The 21,098-nt window shown below is 45.9% G+C and overlaps 1 protein-coding gene across 1 annotated transcript in view; it reads right to left on the bottom strand.

The window, feature by feature from the left end:
• NAAA (N-acylethanolamine acid amidase) overlaps positions 1 to 19,609 on the bottom strand; it is a 39,252-nt gene extending 19,643 nt beyond the window's left edge. The window contains exons 1-11 of the mRNA XM_083398075.1: positions 19,321 to 19,609; positions 18,168 to 18,332; positions 15,404 to 15,530; positions 13,532 to 13,622; positions 13,067 to 13,143; positions 11,246 to 11,418; positions 9,125 to 9,187; positions 7,447 to 7,513; positions 6,814 to 6,842; positions 6,352 to 6,416; positions 35 to 308 (exon numbers count right to left, since the gene is read on the bottom strand). Of these exons, the coding sequence (XP_083254201.1) occupies positions 35 to 308; positions 6,352 to 6,416; positions 6,814 to 6,842; positions 7,447 to 7,513; positions 9,125 to 9,187; positions 11,246 to 11,418; positions 13,067 to 13,143; positions 13,532 to 13,622; positions 15,404 to 15,530; positions 18,168 to 18,332; positions 19,321 to 19,553 (1,364 nt within the window). The 5' untranslated portion in view covers positions 19,554 to 19,609. The remainder of the gene's footprint in view (positions 1 to 34; positions 309 to 6,351; positions 6,417 to 6,813; positions 6,843 to 7,446; positions 7,514 to 9,124; positions 9,188 to 11,245; positions 11,419 to 13,066; positions 13,144 to 13,531; positions 13,623 to 15,403; positions 15,531 to 18,167; positions 18,333 to 19,320) is intronic.
• Between the last annotated feature and the right edge of the window lie 1,489 nt (positions 19,610 to 21,098).

The raw sequence follows: 21,098 nt of genomic DNA, 5'->3' as shown, positions 1-21,098 counted from the left end.
CCCGACCCAAATCCCCCTCCCGGTTTGCACTCACTCTATGAGCTGCACGAAAGCCTCTCGGAGGAGCGCCGGGTCGAAGTGGAGGCGCAGGACCGGCAGCCAGCGCTCCTCGGGCGGGCTGTCCAAGCTGACATTGCAAAGCAAGGGCGCGGGCACCTCGGGCCTCGCCGACCCCGGGGGGGCAGCAGCCCCACCGCACAGCAGCAGGAGCGGGAGGGCGAAGGGGAACCGCGCAAACCCGCCCCGCGGGCGCAACCCTCGCTCCATGGATGCGCGCGAGCAAAAGCGGCTCTTCAAAGAAGCCCGGGCTGCGCGTGGGAGGGGAGTTTAAGATTAGGGGAGGCGACCGGGGGCGGAGCCCGAGGAGAGAAAGTGCTCTAACCGCAACCTGGGACGCCGCTTTGCAAAGTTCATTGCATAAGGGGATATATAAACTCGTTTTCTGATCTCGGGGAGTGGTGAGAAAGCACGGCTTGGCTAATAGCCGGCACATTTTTTGCCTATTTTTTATTTGGACAAAGTAATAATCAGAAATAAATCAGAATAAAAATGCGTGCCCCACCACCAGACCATTCCGTTGTAACTTATCCAACCTCCCAAAACTTCAACACCTGTTGCCTCGGTTTGACCCCTTTCAGTTTCAGCAGTAGGGATTCTACAAACACCTCCTCAAAATAATTTCTCCTGCGTATTCCTTAATGGCACGTGTTAATTTATCATCATTAATAGGTATATCCCGCACCTCTTTAGAGTCGGCACATTTTTAAACCGCTTTGGGTTTTTTGCACTCCCACCCGCTTTAACAGCTGCGGGGCGGGCAGGCAGTAATTCGACAGGTGAAGCTTTCCACGGCATGGTTGGTGGTGGGCAAGGCAGTAATTCAACAGGTGAAGCTTTCCACAGCATGGTTGGTGGTAGGCAGGCAGTAATTCAACAGGTGAAGCTTTCCACGGCATGGTTGGTGGTGGGCAAGGCAGTAATTCAACAGGTGAAGCTTTCCACGGCATGGTTGGCGGCTCAAAGGCAGGAGGACCTTGCATTGAAAAGCAGGAAAGCGGAGGAGGAGGGGGCAAGGTTTATCTGTTATCCGTTCCCATTTAACATAGGACCCAACTCTTCGCCCCCCCCCCAATAAAATATTTGATGGGGCTGCCCCACCCCCAGTAGATGGGCATTGCCATTCAAATTGCGTGTGTGCACCATATCATGTGATCGATTATGTGGGGTGGGGCTTGCCTCCTCAATATTTTCTTCAAGTTGGCCCCCCTGCTATTCAGTTAGGGAGTTAAAGTGGCAATACTGGCATATGGGGAAAATTCCAACATTGGGGCAATATCTGAAAATGGCAGATATTTTTGTGGCATTTCTATGATTTTATGCATTGTGATTGCCGTTATTTTTATTGATTACAGTATAGTAATTCTTCATTGTAATTTTTAAGTGTGAACTGTTTATTATTTGCTATTTAATTTTACTGTTTACTATTATATTCTAATGGATTATTGAATATTGCTTTATTTGTTTATTTTAAAGTTACTATGACTTTTTTGTATTGGGTCGGATTGTTATTAGTTGTGTGAACTTTGCTGCGTATTTTGTTGTTTCTCTAGCTTGTTAAGTGCTTCGTGCATTGTAATATAGAAAGGCAGAATACAAATTAAAACTGTCTGGCTAGACAGTCTGTGGGCAGGTAGGGTCTCAGCCTACGTACCAGGTGGAGCTGATAAACAGCTGCCCTGGATGCAGAATTGACCTGTGCCTCCATGGACAGCTGTGAGTCCAAAATGACTCCCAGGTTGTGCACCTGGTCCTTCAGGGGTCTGTTGTTCCCTTCTGCACCCACCAGCAGATCTAAGGTCTGAAATGTGCATACAATGGCTTCAAGTTACAAGAAAGGAAATTTCAACGAAACATCAGGAATAACTTTCTGGCAGCAATAGTTGTTCCAATTGTGGAATGGTCTTCTTTGGGAGGTGGTGGACTCCCCTTCCTTGGTGGCCTTTTTAATCCATGGGTAGGAATAATTGTTGCACCCAAGCAGAGACAAAAGGAGCCAAACGACACCAAGGGGTTAATCCAGAGAAAGAGCGTTTTATTCTGCCATGGGGGGGGGGGGCAGAGGCACCTGTGTGATTCAGTTCACAAAAGACAGGCAGCACCGAAAACATTTTACAAGCAGGTTTTATCCTTTTTTCAAACCCCTTTTTTCCCTCTCCCCCTTCACAGATTCTTACATAGAATGTTGCTTTTCGTTCCCTGGCTCTGTTCCCGGAAGTATGTTGCAAATCAATGTACCAGGACAAGGTTATCTTGGATTTGGGAAGTGAAAAGCTTTACTGTTCTCAGCTCTGGGTTTGTTACAGCGTTTTTGTTACAAAGACTGCTTAGCTCGTGCTTTTTGTCTTAGAGGAAAATGCAGTTTTTAAAATGCGTACGCCGAGGCCTGGCTGGGGAGGGGTATTCACAAACAGTTTTTTTAGGGCTTTCTGGGGTAACCCTAACTGTACCCCTTCACTTGGAAACGTACCGGGAGCCAATGTAGATCTTTCAAGACCGGTGGTCTCGACGGCTGCTCCCAGTCACCAGTCTAGCTGCTGCATTCTGGATTAGTTTTAGTTTCTGGGTCACCTTCAAAGGTAGCCCTACGTAGAGCACATTGCAGTAGTCCAAGCGGGAGATAACTAGAGCATGCACCACTCTGGCTAGACAGTCTGCGGGCAGGTAGGGTCTCAGCCTGCGTACCAGGTGGAGCTGATAAACAGCTGCCCTAGACACAGAACTGACCTGTGCCTCCATGGACAGCTGCGAGTCCAAAATGACCCCCAGGCTGCATACCTGGTCCTTCAGGGCCACAGTTGTTCCCTTCTGCACCCTCTAACAGATCTAAGGTCTGAAATGTGCATACAATGGCTTCAAGTTACAAGAAAGGAGATTCCGACGAAACATCAGGAATAACTTTCTGGCAGCAAGAGTTGTTCCAATTGTGGAACGGTCTCCCTTAGGAGGTGGTGGACTCTTGGTGGCTTCTAAGCAGAGGTTGGGTGGCCATCTGCCATGGATGCTTTAGCTGAGATTCCTACATTGCAGAGGGTTGGACTAAATCCTTGGGTCCCTTCCAGCTCTAAGATTCTATGATTCTATATGCAAACCAGAGTAACCTGGAAGAGTTCGCCCAACAACCTAATGTTCCTGTATCAAGCCAATAGTGTTTAGGTGACTAAGGGGACTCTCCCCTGATCACAGAAGCCAACTTGCTTTTCAAGAGCTGCTGCAACACAAGTGTAAAAGGGGCCTTTGTCAAGAAGAAGAATAGTTTGGATTTGATATCCCGCTTTATCACTACCTGAAGGAGTCTCAAAGCGGCTAACATTCTCCTCTCCCTTCCTCCCCCACAACAAACACTCTGTGAGGTGAGTGGGGCTGAGAGACTTCAGAGAAATGTGACTAGCCCAAGGTCACCCAGCAGCTGCAGGTGGAGGAGCGGAGACGCGAACCCGGTTCACCAGATTATGAGTCTACCACTCTTAACCACTACACCACACTGGCTCTCCAGAGAACCATCTTGAATTGTTGCTCCCAGAAATGAAGAAGAGGCTGTACTCGCTTTTCGTACCACTGGACTATGTGCCTCTGGCTCAAACTCACGGGTATCTTTTTGCTGCAGTATGGGAATCATAGAGTTGGAAGAGACCACAAGGGCCATCGAGTCCAACCCCCTGCCAAGCAGGAAACACCATCAGAGCACTCCTGACATATGGTTGTCAAGCCTCTGCTTAAAGACCTCCAAAAAAGGAGACTCCACCACACTCCTTGGCAGCAAATTCCACTGTCGAACAGCTCTTACTGTCAGCTGTAAGAGTAAGCTATAACGCAGAATTATAGAGTAAGATATAACGCAGGGGGGAAATCAACCAACCACTGCTGCTTTATACATCAATTTATTTACAGTCCTATCATCAAAGATCAACAGCAGAACAATCATTTTATTCCAAGAGCGACGATAAAAAAACAACCTATTAACTTTTCAGTCCTGTCTGAAGGCTTAAGATTTCAAACATTAAAATATTTAAACTTCATCTTCTGTTTACCAGAACCAGGGCATTACTATACGCAGTGCTAGTACCTAAAAGGCAGAGCATCTTCAGCAGGCTCCCTTAGCCTACAAAGATTATGTGTGTGCAAAATGAGAATTATATTGTGCAGTCTCTAACTTTCTCAAGTGCCATGTGCAAACTAGCAGGGTTTTGGGGGCAGCGGGCCTTTTGGCTATGTAGGGAGCCCAGCGAATGCTCAATCCCAGGCCCTCCAGATGTTTTGGACTACAGTTCCCATCATCCCTGACCACTGGTCTTGTTAGCCAGGAATCATGGGAGTTGTAGGCCAAAACATGGGGAGGGTTGCAGGTTGGGGATGCCTGCTCAAGCCCACCATTCTCTGGAATTGGCCACAGCTGCGCATACTCTTGACACAATATGATGCGCTTCCATCCTGCTGTTCTTCTGTGGAAATCAAGGCATCGTCAGTTAGGTTACCAGGTAGTCTGCCATCCCAGGCACCGACCAGACTCAGACCTGCTTGATTTCCTCAAGGTTCCTGTATCATCTGCCTTCAAAGCATCATCTACTGGAAATCATATTCAGATGATTATGCTTCACCCTTAGTTGCATTCCTGAATAGGTGGGATTATTTCAAGTTCTATGCAGTCAGCCACATTTAGTGCATTTCCACTGAGGTCTGTTGTTCTTTGTAAAAGAATAGGATGGTAAATTTCCCCATTAATGTACTGAAATGCTTGTCCAGGGGAGCATAAATCTCGATATGGGTTCTAGGGGAAGCCCATTTTTCCAAACCCCTTCATGATCTGCATGGAGACAAAAAAAAGGGGAAACTAAAATTAGTGTATGTTGACATGCACCTTTAACAAGCTGTAATAATAATAATAATAATAATAATAATAATTTATTACTTATACCCTACCCATCTTGACTGGGTTGCATAAGCCATTCTAGGCAGCTTCGAACATAATAAAAATACAGCAAAATGCCAAAAAGTGAAAACTTCCCGATAGGGGGCAATTCTCGAAACCAGCATAATCAAATATTCCAAAAGGACTGAAGTAAATTTATATGACATCTAAAAGATTATTGTAAGCAATTAACATCACTAGCAGGGTTATCTGAAGACTTGTAAAGAGAAGTTTTCTACCTTTCTATATTTAAATTTTGAGCTATTTTGTAATGAGTGTACTTAGAACTGGAAAACATACAAAATGCAATGATAAAATAGTTAATTTTGAAAGCCCTGAGGCAGGAGGGGAGGAAGTTGATAGGCTCTAAAGAGCCAGGGAGGTAAAGTGGATAATGATGATGGGAATGTATATTGTTAATTGGAAAGTAAATAAAAACTATATATAAATATAAAAAAGACAGAGGGCAATTCTGTAATAAGATGCACCTAGTTGTGGCTGCAAGTTAGATGTCAGGAACTGCAAGTAGGAATGTCAGAGAATTCTGAGGAAAAGAGAAACAAAAGAAAAGAGCAGAAATTGCTGGTGTTTGCTTACACTCATCCCAAATGCAGAACATAAATCAATCCAGGAAATGTAATTGGTGTTCCCTGTTGCATTCAGACCACAAATGATATGCAATTGATCATGGAAAACCCGCATTGGTTTTCCTTCGCATTTAAATTTATGGAGTGGGATAACATAATAGGGATGCGGGTGGTGCTGTGGGTTAAACCACAGAGCCTAGGACTTGCCGATCAGAAGGTCGGCGGTTCGAATCTCCGCAACGGGGTGAGCTCCCGTTGCTCGATCCCTGCTCCTGCCAACCTAGCAGTTTGAAAGCACGTCAAAGTGCAAGTAGATAAATAGGTACCACTCCGGCGGGAAGGTAAATGCTGTTTCCGTGCGCTGCTCTGGTTCGCCAGAAGCGGCTTAGTCATGCTAGCCACATGACCTGGAAGCTGTACGCCGGCTCCCTCAGCCAGTAAAGCGAGATGAACGCCGCAACCCCAGAGTCGGCCACGACTGGACCTAATGGTCAGGGGTCCTTTACCTTTATAACATAATGCCAACGTGAGTTATGTAATTAATTATGCAGACTATGTAAAACTACACGACATATGTCATTTCACCACAAGTGGACAGCAAGACAAATATCACGGGTTTTGGCAGAAGGCGATTTGCAGCAGAATGAAAACAGTACTGCACGTGAGTAATACACGTTCGGACAATGAATGATGCCTCCTTACATCCCTAATTTCAAGCCAGGGCTACTGGGAATTTGGATGGCAATCCCAAAGGCAATTTGCATAAAATATGGTAACTTACTCATTTTCATTCCAAGTTTCTGATGTATGTCGTATACTTGCTGGGGGCTGCAGCACTCATTACAGTGGTATAAACTGTGAGCCTGGCAAAGGATATGAAAGGAACTGAGTCATGTTATACCTAAGATTCTAACTCAAACATTAACTTGAATAAAACAGAGGTCAGATTTAGAGGGGCCCTTTTATTGCACTGGGTTCCAGGTTTATTAGAAGCATCTTTATCCCGCTTTCCGGTCCAAAACAGGCTCCCTTCCTCACAAACAAAGACTTAGAAATGGCAGTGTTAAGACCAGCTTAAGACACGACACACAAGGAAAGAGGATGGGGGTGGAGGACAGGGAGAAGGAAACCCAGGCATGATTTCTTTAATTACGGAATTCTTGGAAATCTGCAAAGCTCAGCTGGTAGAGCATGAGATTCGTAGGGATTGGACTAGATGACTCTTGAGATCCCTTCCAAATCTATGAAATGCCAACTTACTTGTTTAAGACTGGCTGTACGGATAGCACCTGGAAAACAACAAAATGGAAGGTGTCCATTTACTAAAAAGCATTACTAAATGGCCGAAATGTCTAAGCCCCAGTACACAAAAATACAGCATAAAAAAGGGGGGGGGGAGGGACCACAGTATGATAAAAACAGTGCTATAGAAACAGACAGAAACTTAATTCTAGTAATAATAGGGTCCAATCTTCTGGGTCAGGAAAAGCCTTAATAAGACGTCTGAAGCAACTGATGTATTATTATTATTAAATTTATTTATTTATACCCTGCCTTTCTCCCTGACAAGACTCAGGGCAGAGGAAAGTCCATTCTGGAGTGCAGAAATTGAGGCTTTTTTTGTACAGGTGCCCACAGAGGCCATCACTGGCATCCTCAGACTCTCCCCCTCATTGAAATTAGGCTTGAAAGCAGCACAATATTATAGCCAATACAATCTGTTGTAGTGTGTGCTTAGTTGCGTGTGCGTCACCCACAACAGGTTTGCTTGTTTGCAAATTTGGCAACCCTCGAGAAATCCCACCAGAAAACTATTCTAGCATAAAAGGAACAGTGAAAGGCTTTATTATTTTTGTTTTTTTTAATGGACATGATGTAAAACAGAAAACTTACTTTGTAGAGAGACTCGAGATTAATATTTTTCTGTCCGGTGGCATTCATCGCCTTCATGGCGTGGGTTCTGCAGAGTAGAAATTAAATTTTAGTGAATGAATCAAAACTGGGAAGAATCGCGGTGCAGAAGACTATTTCATACTGGAGGTCGGGGGTGTGGGGGGTTTCACCCCATATGGGATTCTGTTTGTGCATGTAAAAATTACCAGAACAGAAAGCTGAGCAACATGTAGTCTTTTTTTCTGAGCTCAGTCTCAGCTGTTGTGTACCACATGCTCTCGACTCTTGCTTGTCACGGCTAAGAGGATGGATGGTGGCTAATGGATTGAGGTTGAATCCTGACAAGACAGAAGTACTGTTTTGCGGGGAAAGGAGGCGGGCGGGTGTGGAGGACTCCCTGGTCCTGAATGGGGTAACTGTGCCCCTGAAGGACCAGGTGCACACCCTGGGAGTCATTTTGGACTCACAGCTGTCCATAGAGGCACAGGTCAATTCTGTACCCAGGGCAGCTGTCTACCAGCTCCATCTGGTATGCAGGCTGAGATCCTATCTGCCCGCAGACTGTCTCGCCAGAGTGGTGCATGCTCTAGTTATCTCCCGCTTGGACTACTGCAATGCGCTCTACGTGGGGCTACCTTAGGAGGTTACCCGGATATTACAGGTAATCCAGAATGCGGCAGCTAGACTGGTGACGGCCACCAAGACCACATAACACCGGTCTTGAAAGACCTACATTGGCTCCCAATACGTTTCCAAGCACAATTCAAAGTGTTGGTGTTGACGTTTAAAGCCCTAAATGGCCTCGGCCCAGTATATCTGAAGGAGCGTCTCCACCCCCATCGTTCTGCCCGGACACTGAGGTCCAGCCCCGAGGGCCTTCTGGCAGTTCCCTCACTGTGAGAAGCAAAGCTACAGGGAACCAGGCAGAGAGCCTTCTCGGTAGTGGCACCCACCATGTGGAACACCCTCCCATCAGATGTCAAAGAGATAAATAACTACCTGACATTTAGAAGACATCTGAAGGCAGCCCTGTTTAGGGAAGTTTTTAATGTGTGACATTTTAATGTATTTTTAATCTTTGTTGGAAGCCACCCAGAGTGGCTGGGGAAGCCCAGCCAGATGGGCAGGGTACAAATAATAAATTATTATTATTATTATTATTATTATTACTATTACTATTAAACAACCCAGGAAGAACCAACCAGGTGGGTCCCCCTCCATGAGAGCAGGCAGGAGTTGACGCTGAATTTCAAGACATACACCCTGAACCTTGAGGTACTGGAGAACCAAAACTTGGTGGCAGATGTCTCATTCTTGGGCAAGGCGATTGAGATAGTGGTGGTCAACCACCTTCAATTGTGCCTGGATAAAACTGAATATGGGGAACTTTGGCCCTCCAGATGTTGCTGGACTTCAACTCCCATAATCCCTAGCTGTGTTTGCTGGGGCTGATGGGAGTTGTAGTTCATCAACACCTGGAGGGCCAGAGGTTCTCCATCCCTGATCTCGACCCATTTTGGTCTGGCTCCAGGCCTGATTTCAGCACTGATTGGTGAAGGAGAGAGACAGAACTGAAAGGAACTGCATATTGCCTCCAATATGCAGTGGAGGTATAAGAAAGCATGTATGTACTTTTGCTTTTCATTTTTCTTTAGGAGAACATCATCTTCACACAAACCTTCGATCATCAAAAGGAGGAGGAGTTGTCCAGTGATCGTAGTTTGTCTCCACCCGGTACCACCTACATAAAACGCATGGTTAAAACATTTATCATTGCATTATTTTTGCACACATTATACAAATAAAGTACTTATTTTTTAAACGGGGGAAATTAGTTTCTTCCGAAAGATTTTCAGATCTGTAACATGGATAGGAAAAACTAGACGCACCCTGATTTTATGCACAAATGGCTGCTCATATCACGTCAAGCTAGCCCAAGTATGGGAGGCCTTGTTCAGCCCAAGGCCACAGTCCCTCCCGGGCAACCTTCGGAGGGCTGCATGGTGCTGTTGGGTGGGGCTAGGGGCAAATATGGTAGAGCAATGAATGTATATTTTGCTTCTGTGCAGAATCCTAGTTTTTTTTTCCTTTTTAAAAATATATCTTTATTAATTTAAAATACAGTGGTGCCCCGCAAGATGAATGCCTCGCAAGACGAAAAACTCGCTAGACGAAAGAATTTTCCGTTTTTTGAGTTGTTCCGCAAGACGAAACGTCTTGCGAGTTCTTGCGAGTTTGTTTCCTTTTTCTTAAAGCTGCTAAGCCGTTAATAGCCGCTAAGCCGCTAATAGCCGCTAAGCCGTTAATAGCCGTGCTTCGCAAGACGAAAAAAACTGCAAGACGAAGAGACTCGCGGAACGGATTAATTTCGTCTTGCGAGGCACCACTGTAAACACATTTATGAAAAACAGATGTATATACAAGTAAACAAACATACAATCAAACAAACAAACAAACAAATAACAGAAAAATCAAACAAACCACCACACTATAAGATATAAGATTAATATAATATCATCAGATATACTCCTGGTATTGAACACAATTATAAAATTTATAGAAAAGAAATTTAAAACTGACTTTCAATTAATTTCACTGTGCTTTGTCTATCCATTACTTTATACTGCACAGTTACATATTTCTTATATCATTTCTTTTTACCTCCCTACAAACTTATATTTATACAATACAGGGATCAGTCTAACTCTGCCAAGATGTTTCCTTTTATTCCATCGTTTTCTAAATATTCTTTAAAGATTCTCCAATCCTTCTAGGCTTTTTGTTTTGGTTGGCCTCTTACTCTTCCTGTTGCTTTTGCTAGTTTCTACACCCTTCTCTATCCCCCGTCCCATAACTGGGCAAAAACAAACAAGATGAATTTTAACAGGGAGAAATGTAAAGTATTGCACTTGGGCAAAAAAAATGAGAGGCACAAATACAAGATGGGTGACACCTGGCTTGAGAGCAGTACATGTGAAAAGGATCTAGGAGTCTTGGTTGACCACAAACTTGACATGAGCCAACAGTGTGACACGGCAGCTAAAAAAGCCAATGCAATTCTGGGCTGCATCAATAGGAGTATAGCATCTAGATCAAGGGAAGTAATAGTGCCACTGTATTCTGCTCTGGTCAGACCTCACCTGGAGTACTGTGTCCAGTTCTGGGCACCGCAGTTCAAGAAGGACACTGACAAACTGGAACTTGTCCAGAGGAGGGCAACCAAAATGGTCAAAGGCCTGGAAACGATGCCTTATGAGGAACAGCTAAGGGAGCTGGGCATGTTTAGCCTGGAGAAGAGGAGGTTAAGGGGTGATATGATAGCCATGTTCAAATATATAAAAGGATGTCACATAGAGGAGGGAGAAAGGTTGTTTTCTGCTGCTCCAGAGAAGCGGACACGGAGCAATGGATCCAAACTACAAGAAAGAAGATTCCACCTAAACATTAGGAAGAACTTCCTGACAGTAAGAGCTGTTCGACCGTGGAATTTGCTGCCAAGGAGTGTGGTGGAGTCTCCTTCTTTGGAGGTCTTTAAGCAGAGGCTTGACAACCATATGTCAGGAGTGCTCTGATGGTGTTTCCTGCTTGGCAGGGGGTTGGACTCGATGGCCCTTGTGGTCTCTTCCAACTCTATGATTCTATGAAATATCCCTTTCGGCTACTCCAAACAGCTGCGTCCTCTTGCCCTGCTCAAAAACTACCAAGGGACACTGATACTTCTTCCACCTACAAATTCACAGCTTGTTTTTTTTTTCCTCCCCCACCTGCAAAACCCAGGGTTACAAAATTTCACGCTTACCCTCCGGTCAGAGGATCCAAGGGCCAAATATCTACTGGACCGCTCCTCCTTCTCGTAATGACTGCCCCCTCCCTGGGACCGGTGCCCCCAATGATGTAGTAGACGTCAGCTATAATCGGTGTCTTGGACAGCATGAGAGCAGCAGCCTCAAAGTCTTCAGCGTCGCTCAAAACCTGCAGCAAAGCAGAAACAAGAGTGGGCATTTTGGACTGGGAGGTCCACACCATGAGGGGGCTCCTGTGCCTTTAAGGGTTGCATAGAAGGCACAGCTTTTCCCATCGCACGGCTGTAGAGTTGGGAGAAGTCACAGAAGCCCCAGCCTTGGGTTTGGAGCTGGCAAACCTGCAAACATTTATCACACTGCGTTACCCCCAAGGCTCCAGAAGTAACAGAGTTGCAGCTTATCCGTGTCCTGAAAACCTGAATTCCCATTTTAAGGAAGCAAGTTTCTAGTCCTTCTATTTGCAGAGCTAACCTGATAATCACCAGGCGCAGAGCTGTCACGCAAAAGCGAAAATGACAAATGACCCTTGCTCACCTCAGGCCTCAAAACCATGTTTTTTAATTGGAACACCTACCAATTTGCAAGACATTAATTCAACAAAAGATACAATATTTGTAGTCATCTGTGCTGGGGAAAACGGACTTCTGAACGCCGTGACATCTGAAACAATTTTATTGTTGCTACACCAGGTTTATGTTCTCATCACAAAAACCTGAGTATTGTCAAAGTTTGAATATTCTCTCCCTTTTACACCCTCCACTTTAACTCATCCTACATCAAGCCAACAAGATCCACAAGTTGAGATGTGCCAGATTTAGCCTATGGCTGACAAAATGTGCAATGATGCTCTAGGGCAGCGGTGGCCAAACTTGGCCCTCCACCTGTTTTTTGACTACAACTCCCATCATCCCTTGCTAACAGGACCAGTGGTCAGGGATGATGGGAATTGTAGTCTCAAAACAGCTGGAGGGCCAAGTTTGGCCACCACTGCTCTAGGGCAAGGTAGCCAATGTGGGGCTGCCCTCCGGATGTTGTCACTTTCCAATTTCCATCAGCCGCAAGGCATGATGGGAGTTGTAGTCCAACAAATATCTGAAAGACTGCCTCCTTCCTTACAGAGCGGCCATTTCAGAAGCTCAAGGTGGTAGTGGACCAGGAGAGGGCATTCTCTGCGAAAGCCCCTAAGACTACAACTCCCATCATCCCTGACCACTGGTCCTGATAGCTGGGGATAATGGGAGTTGTAGTCCAACAGCAGGTGGAGACCAAAATTTAAGCAACACTCCCTTAAGAGGAATCTGGCACCTTAATTATACAGTTTTTGTTGTACGCTGAAGACTCATGCTTGTGCATTTGACACTTGAGATGTCTATTTTTTATGGACCCACACTATTCTTGTGATGGTAATCTTTTTAAAATGCTTTTTAACGTTGTATTTCAAATTGTTGTGACCTGCCCTGGGACCTTAGGGTGAAGTGCAGGTAATGAATCAAAATAAAAGAACAGTAATAATAAATTTAGAGAGCACTATCTTGGCTGCTCCTGTTCCATGAAAGAATCCGAAACAAGGCAATGCAGATATCTGTCATTTTGAGTCACAGAAAAGGCAACCTGTCACATGAAGCACAGAAAATCTCTTAAAAAATAAGAGTGATAAACTAAATGCATAACATTTCTGTACATGTACCACCTCTAGAACTGCTTTCCATAACAATTTACCAGTGCAATTTTGTAAGAAAAGCATGGACTAATTCAAAATTTCTGATTTTCAGAAAGTGAGCACTGAGTCTACAAAGGACAAAACTGTGGCTACTTACAGTCCTGACCAGCCAGCTGACTGGAGAATTTCGATTGATGAAAGCAGCAATGGCATTTTCCCACCACGCGCCAGAATCTATAAAAATGAAAGGGGCGGGGGGAGACACTCCATAAGAATCAACATTCACAAACATGAGTGATTTCCTCTTGCTGTTTTAGTGTTTAATTGCTCCCACCCCAAAAGGCCAGGATGAAGAAAAGCAATATTTAAAATACAGATTTGTGATTTAAATTATGTTTTTCTCTTTGGAATGAATGCATTCTTGATCGCATGTTTTTAACCACCGTGCTCCGGAACGGAGCAGGGGTTAGCAAAATAGATCCGAAACGCAAAAAGCCAACAATAGTACAATAAGACACATGATACGAACTGAACAAGACATTGGCAACTGCACATATTTTTGTAATTCATTCTGACTGTAAATTATACCCTGTCCTGTTGAGAAAGAATGAGCTTTGCTTACCTCTCTCGTCTCCAGAAACTGTAAACTTGTGTGGACTTTGTCCTGTCCATAAACCTACGTAACCGAGAAATGTTGTACCTCTGAACTTTACCTGAAAATCCGAAGATGGAGAACAGCCTGCAGTTAACTGCTTTTAACGCATAGGTAAAGGTAAAGGGACCCCTGACCATTAGGTCCAGTTGTGTCCAACTCTGGGGTTGCGGTGCTCATCTCGCTTTATTGGCCGAGGGAGCCAGCGTACAGCTTCCGGGTCATGCGGCCAGCATGACTAAGCCGCTTCTGGAGAACCAGAGCAGCGCACGAAAACGCTGTTTACCTTCCTGCTGGAGCGGTACCTATTTATCTACTTGCACTTTTGACATGCTTTCGAACTGCTAGGTTGGCAGAAGCAGTGACCGAGTGACAGGAGCTCACCCCGTCACGGGGATTCGAACCACCAACCTTCTCATCGGCAAGTCCTAGGCTCTGTGGTTTAACGCATAAGGTAAAGGTACCCCTGCCCGTACGGGCCAGTCTTGACAGACTCTAGGGTTGTGCGCCCATCTCATCAAGAGGCCGGGGGCCAGCGCTGTCTGGAGACACTTCCGGGTCACGTGGCCAGCGTGACATCGCTGCTCTGGCAAGCCAGAGCTGCACACGGAACGCCGTTTACCTTCCTGCTAGTAAGCGGTCCCTATTTATCTACTTGCACCCGAGAGTGCTTTCGAACTGCTAGGATGGCAGGGGCTGGGACCGAGCGACGGGAGCGCACCCCGCCGCGGGGATTCAAACCGCCGACCTTTCGATCAGCAAGCCCTAGGCGCTGAGGCTTTTACCCACAGCGCCACCCGCGGTTTAACGCATACCACATTGCAAAACAATGTAAAGTCAGAGGTGTTGTTAAATTAAAACACAGGGTCCCACATTTAAATAAAGGCCTAATTCATAAATGTTGATATTTTCATCCCTCCCATTGCAAGAATCTCCTGACCTGTTGTTCTGAGAAAGGAGCGGGCGGAAACTGCTCTTCTACTCTTCCACTCCTGACTGACTGCCTCAGTCTGTGTGTGGAGAGAGTCTTATCTACGTAGTGACGAAATGGCTGAGTGGGACCTCTAACACTCATGCAAGCCAGTAGTTCTTTAGTTTGTAGTAGCAATTAGAAATAAAAGGAGTTATGCTTCACAGCTAGCTTCTGCGTTATTTATATTCTGCATGAGTCTGGTGCTCACAATGCACAGTTGTGAGTCCAGGGCACTGGGACCTGTTTTCCAGGATTGGAAGGTCTCTGAAAGTACTCCAGTCACCTAGCTCAGTCGGGGCAGAACCAGTTATTGAGCCAGTCGCTGACATCGGTTGAAAGGCATACTGACAATAAAATGCTTGAATAGGATTAAGGGAGAAGCTTAAAATTCAAGGCCTCTGATTTACTAACACAAAGAGAATGAGGAAATGTTCAACCAATGTTTTCTCTCGAGACTTCAAGCTAACACTCCGGCCTTTGGCCACAGCAACTGGGGCTTATGTGAATTGCAGACTAATGGCACATCAGTTGTGTACACAACACACATTTAAAGCACACACACTCAAATCCTGGGAACTGTAGTCCCCCCCCCCAGCTATAGTTCTCGGCACCCTTTACAAACTACGGTTCCCAGAATTCTTTGGAAGTAGTCATGTGATTTAATTGTGCTGGGTGTACACAGCACAGGAGGACCCCCATCCCTGTTACAAGCAATCAGGTGCCTAAATCCCGGCCTCCGCTGTAAAATATGATGGATGCCGTTTCAGAATCCTGGATAGGACAGATTCTGAAATGCAAAATGCACACTCGCCCTGCGTTTTCTATCCTTCTCTCGGTCATTCTTAATCACCACCAAAAGCTCTTCTTACCTGCCCATTCTTTATGAACTCCACATCAATGGTTGTCTTGCGTAAAATATCTCCAAAAGCATAATCCATATTCCGGCCATGGTATATGTTCCCATTGTTATCCTGAGCGATGATACTGGTGCAGAATCTGTGGGGCAATAAAAGATCGTGGGGTGAAAAAAGACACTCCACATCTGGGATAGCTCAGTCGGTAGAGCATGAGAACGTCAATCTAAGGTCGTGGGTTCGAGCCCCACGTTGGGCAAAAGATTCCTGCAGGGGGCCAGACTAGATGACTCTGGAAGTCCCTTCCAAGTTCCTAGAATTCTATATATGGTTCTATATCCACACAAAAATTATGTGTTTCCCCTGATATTTCATCTAGGAAATAAGCAACACTGATCAAATGGACATCCTTCCCTTTTGGGGGGCACAGATTGCTGTGATAGCAACAGCTCTTGTGAGCGCTTGAAACCCCCCCCCCAAGGTCTTCCCCATTCACTTAAATGGACAGAGTAGTTTAAGGCACACCTAAATGTGTAACACTCCCCCTCCGTTGGAATGAATGGCGAAGTCTGTTTTACACAAGAACTGCGTACACCTATATCGGAGCTGTTATGATAACACATAAAAATGCTAATTACTTAAGATGCAGTGTTGTGCAGTCACCTGGAAGTAAGCTCCCTTGAACACAGTGGGGCTTACTTCTGAGTAGCCAAGCCCAACATTGCCCCTAGTATAGCTGGGTCAAATTGCGGCTGCCGAGACCACATAACACCGGTCTTGAAAGATCTACATTGGCTCCCAGTACGTTTCCGAGCACAATTCAAAGTGTTGGCGCTGACCTTTAAAGCCCTAAACAGCCTCAGTCCAGTACAGTGGTACCTCGGGTTACATACACTTCAGGTTACAGATGCTTCAGGTTACAGATGCTTCAGGTTACAGAATCTGCTAACGCAGAAATAGTGCTTCAGGTTAAGAACTTTGCTTCAGGGTGAGAACAGAAATCGTGCTCCGGCGGCACGGGGGCAGTGGGAAGCCCCATTAGCTAAAGTGGTGCTTCAGGTTAAGAATAGTTTCAGGTTAAGAATGGACCTCCAGAACAAAATAAGTACTTAACCCGAGGTACCACTGTATATCTGAAGGAGTGTCTCCACCCCCATTGTTCAGTCCGGACACTGAGGTCCAGCGCCAAGGGCCTTCTGGCAGTTCCCTCACTGCGAGAAGCCAAGTTATAGGGAACCAGGCACAGGGCCTTCTCGGTGGTGGCACCTGCCCTGTGGAACGGCCTCCCACCAGATGTGAAAGGGAACAACAACTACCAGACTTTTAGAAGACATCTGAAGGCAGCCCTGTTTAGAGAAGCTTTTAATGTTTGATGTATTACGGCATTTTAATATTTTGTTGGAAGCCGTCCAGAGTGGCTGGGGAAGCCCAGCCAGATGTGCGGGATATAATTATTATTATTTATATTATTATTATTATTATTATTATTATTATTATTATTATTATTATTACTCTGCTCTTTTAACCGGAAAAGCTCTCAGAGCAGCTTGCAGAGAACAGTAAAAAAAGAAAAAGTGAGTCCTTGCCTGCACGCTTGCTTCCTAAAATACATGACACATAAGGAAAAAGGACTGAGGAGGGAGGAGGTTGGCACCCGTGGAGCACGGTGTGACCCCCCCAAATGTACTATTTATTCTAATGCAAGGAAAAGGGAGGAGGGAGGAGGGGGGAAAGCAAACCTGGGTACCAGTTATAGTTTTTATAACAAGCAGCTGGGGTGGAATAGATCAGGCAGCCTGAGGGCATGGCTGCCAAAAGTTGAAGATCAAAGGGAGATGCTTTCATTCCTGCTCAGCACCTGAGGGCCCCAGTCCTGCCACTCAGCACCTGGCCCAGGGCGGGGCGTGATGGGCTCTATAAAGGACTGCGGCTGCCACCGCCACTAGGCAGACAGGGCTCCATTTTGTTTCGTTTTTGGTTTAAATTGCTGTTATTTTCTACCTACGGTATGTCATTTTAAACTGTGATATTAATGCTGTATTCTTGGTTTTAGATTTCGATTTATGTGGAAATTGTTTCCCACTTGGTTGTGTATTTTTTTGATGTGGTTTATTTATTGTTTATGACTTTTGTAATTATGTAAATCTTGTTATGCTGTCAGCCGCCTTGAGCACTGTGGAGAGGTGGCATACAAATAAAAAAGGTTGATGATGATGCATTTAAAGCACACAGCCTCCAGCAAAGAATCTCGGGAACTGCAATTTGTTAAAGGCGAAAGGAAAAGTTGCTCTGTAAGGGGAAAACTTATGGTTCCCAGGATTCTTGGAGAGGGGTGTTCTTTAAATGTACGTTGTGGAGGCAGTATTTTTAAAAATTACCTAATTGGACCCCTGACCATTAGGTCCAGTCGTGACCGACTCTGGGGTTGCGGCGCTCATCTTGCTTTATTGGCCGAGGGAGCCGGTGTTTGTCTGCAGACAGTTTTTCCGGGTCATGTGGCCATTATGACTATGCCGCTTCTGGTGAACCAGAGCAGCACACGGAAATGCCGTTTACCTTCCCGCCGGAGTGGTACCTATTTATCTACTTGCACTTTGACGTGCTTTTGAACTGCTAGGTGGGCAGGAGCAGGGACTGAGCAACGGGAGCTCACCCCGTCGCGGGGATTCGAACCGCCGACCTTCTGATCGGCAAGTCCTAGGCTCCCTTTAAAAAAAAAACTGTACAAGAAATCCCTTGCACCAATGAGCTCTTCCTTACCAACATCAAGGACACTTACGCAGTAGATTCGTACGCCAAATTGATGAGCAAGCCATCCCCAACATTTAGCCCCAGGGCTTGGCAGAGTCCCCGGATCTCGCCTGCAAACGGCTGAGGGGCAAAGGATTCTAATTCTTCCGCCAGAGGCCGGATAATCGCATGAACCCACTTGGGAACCACTTCGCTGAAAAACAAAGAAAACACAGCAATAAATAGGTGTCATTGGCTTCGGAGGGGCTGCCGCTGAGCGACAGGAGAACCACCTCTGAATGCAGAACGATGGCAGTCAGGATTTGAGACGACTGTGAGCAAGAAGACCTGCTTTGCTTTTGAACGGAACCGTTGAGACCCTAACCCACGGGAACCCAAGGAAAAAATAGCAGCTCACATTGAGAAGCAAGGTGCCTCTGAGAGAGCAAGTGAGATCAGTGTGTTGCACTACGACCTGGGAGACCAGGGTTCAAATTGTCACCTGGTTAGCAAAATGAAGGCTGCTTCCTCCTCCTTTTTAAGTTTTCAAACTATTTATTAAATGTCAAGTTGCATATACAGAGCTTTTATACACAGATTCTATTGGCAGAAACTCTGGCTTTATATAACGTGCTGCACCTTTAACTCAATTGAGGAGAAAAGGGCGGGGAACAGGAGGCACACCCCCGCAAAAAAAGGCAGGTGTTAAAAGCTGCCTCTTCTTGTGTAATGAAAGCGTAAACCCCAAATTAAGATTTTATCAATGTTTCATTGTTTTTTTTAATAACTGCGTTTCCCATGCTTTTATCTTGTTTTTATGTGCAGGAGGAGCAGAAATAAGTTTATAATAGAGGAATAATTTATAGCCAAACAAAAAAAGGAAACAGCTACTCAAACAGGCTTGGTCTTTTAGCGGCACTTGTTTTTATCAGCAGGAGGAGTAGAAATAAGTATATAATAAGAGGAATAATTTGCAGCCAAACAAAATAGGAAACAGCTACTCAAACAGGCTTGGTCTTCTGAAGTATCGCACTTGCAGAAAGTTGTTTGGAGATGATGGAAAAGGTATCCATATCCGTTTAAAAATAAAATAAAAATAACAGTAATTATAATTTCGAAGCGCTGATGTGGCCACCACCAATCCCTTTTCTCCCACTCCAAGTGGGAAAATTCCCACAGCAGTATCTCCAGTGCGGACTCACTCGATGAGCTGGTAGAAAGCAGCTCGCAGGAACTCCGGGTCGAAGTGGCGCAGGACCGGCTTCCATCGCTCCTCGGGCGCGCTATCCAAGCTGACATTGCACAGCAAGGGCGCACCAACAGCAGCCCCGGAGATGTGGGGGGCAGCAGCGCCCCTGCACAGCAGCCTCAGCAACAGCAGGAGGCAGAAGGAGCTCCAGGCAAGCCCAGGCAGCAGTGGCAGCCGCCGCTCCATGGCTGCAACCCAAAAGCAAACATGAGCTCAACCCAGGAGCCCGGATATGGGAAGGAAACGCGGCGCGGAGGGAGGGAATGCAAACGAAAGGCGGAGCGCCGCTGTGCGCGTATCAGGGCTTATTGCAGGGCCAAAGATAGAAACACTCCCCCCCCCCTTTCCTTTCACCTCCCCCTGCGATCGGTCATGTTGTTTGGATGCCTGATTATCGTCTTCCAAAGCAACTCTTCTATTCCGAAGTTAAAGAAGGAAAGCGTAATGCTGGTGGCCAACAAAAGAGGTTCAAAGGCTCTCTCAAGGCAAATATTTAAAAATGAAGTATAAATACTGACAATTGGGAGTGCTCCCATTGGAGAACAGCCTTTACCAAAGGCTTTGAAGATGCTTGAACTCAGGACGAAAGGGAGAAACATGCTAAGAGGAAGGCATGTCTGGCAAACCCTCACTGTGATCAACTCCTGCCCGGAAACCTATGTCCCCACTGTGGAAGGACGTGTGGATCCAGAATTGGCCTCCACAGTCACTTATGGACTCACTGTTAAGACTGTGTTTATGGAAGACAATCTTCCTCGGCTACGAGTGATAACCAAAGATGATTTAATAGCTGCTGAGCTGGCAGAAACCCGACAGGTGGTGCCGCCATGATGAGGGTTGGACCAGATTACCCTCCGGGTAAAAATTAAACAGAAATCCATTCAACAGTTACAATAAATAATTTCTAAACTATAATCAATAAAACAACGGCAAGCCACAGTACATAAAATAATACAATACAAATTGAGAAGCAGAGACTGGAGGTTGGGGCAAGGCAGGTGGAAGGAGGCCTTGCCTGATGGAGTCTCTCCCCTCCGTTCTTCATCCAGGACCAGCTTCCTCATGAGGAGTCCCAGGGCCAGGGGGTGGGGCAAGGCAGGTGGAAAGAGGCCTTGCTTGATGGAGTCACTCCCCCTTCACAGTTCTTCATCCAGGCAAAGCTCCCTCATGGGGACTCCTAGGGTCGGAGGGTGGGGCAAGGCAGGTGGAAGAAGGCCTTGCCTGATGACATTCTTATGTGACATATTAGTGGGACATTCTTATGTGACGTATTAGTGGGACATTCTTATGTGACGTATTAGTGGGACAATACAGTAGGGATCAAGCGCAGCTTCTCAGCCTCCCCCTAGGCAATACTGTTTACCGGCTCTGGATTGAGAGCTCTTGCCTAACCGGAAAGTGTCCTTGAGCTATGATGTTGTCTCTTGCATTGCCAGGATGGATGGGGAGAGCTGGGTGTAGAAACCTCGGACTTTTATGTGGTTGGTCATCCTATCAAGACAATTGTGGCACCTGTTGCTCCACCTCCCTCTGTCCCTGGCTCCACCCATTAGCCCCCAGACTGTAGTTTTCCATAAGGCAGTGTGGCCCTCGGCCTGAAAATGGATTATCCATCCCTGCTGCCTACCCTAGGAAGGGCAGTAGTGTCGTAACACACACACACAAACATCAAACGTTGTCCAATGAGACTCAGCCAAGTTGGTCGCCTTAATTTTACAATACAGTGGTACC

Source organism: Podarcis tiliguerta (assembly GCF_965153285.1).
Source record: "Podarcis tiliguerta genome assembly, chromosome: 9".
Lineage (NCBI taxonomy): Eukaryota > Metazoa > Chordata > Lepidosauria > Squamata > Lacertidae > Podarcis > Podarcis tiliguerta.
This window is presented reverse-complemented; position numbering and strand designations above follow the sequence as displayed.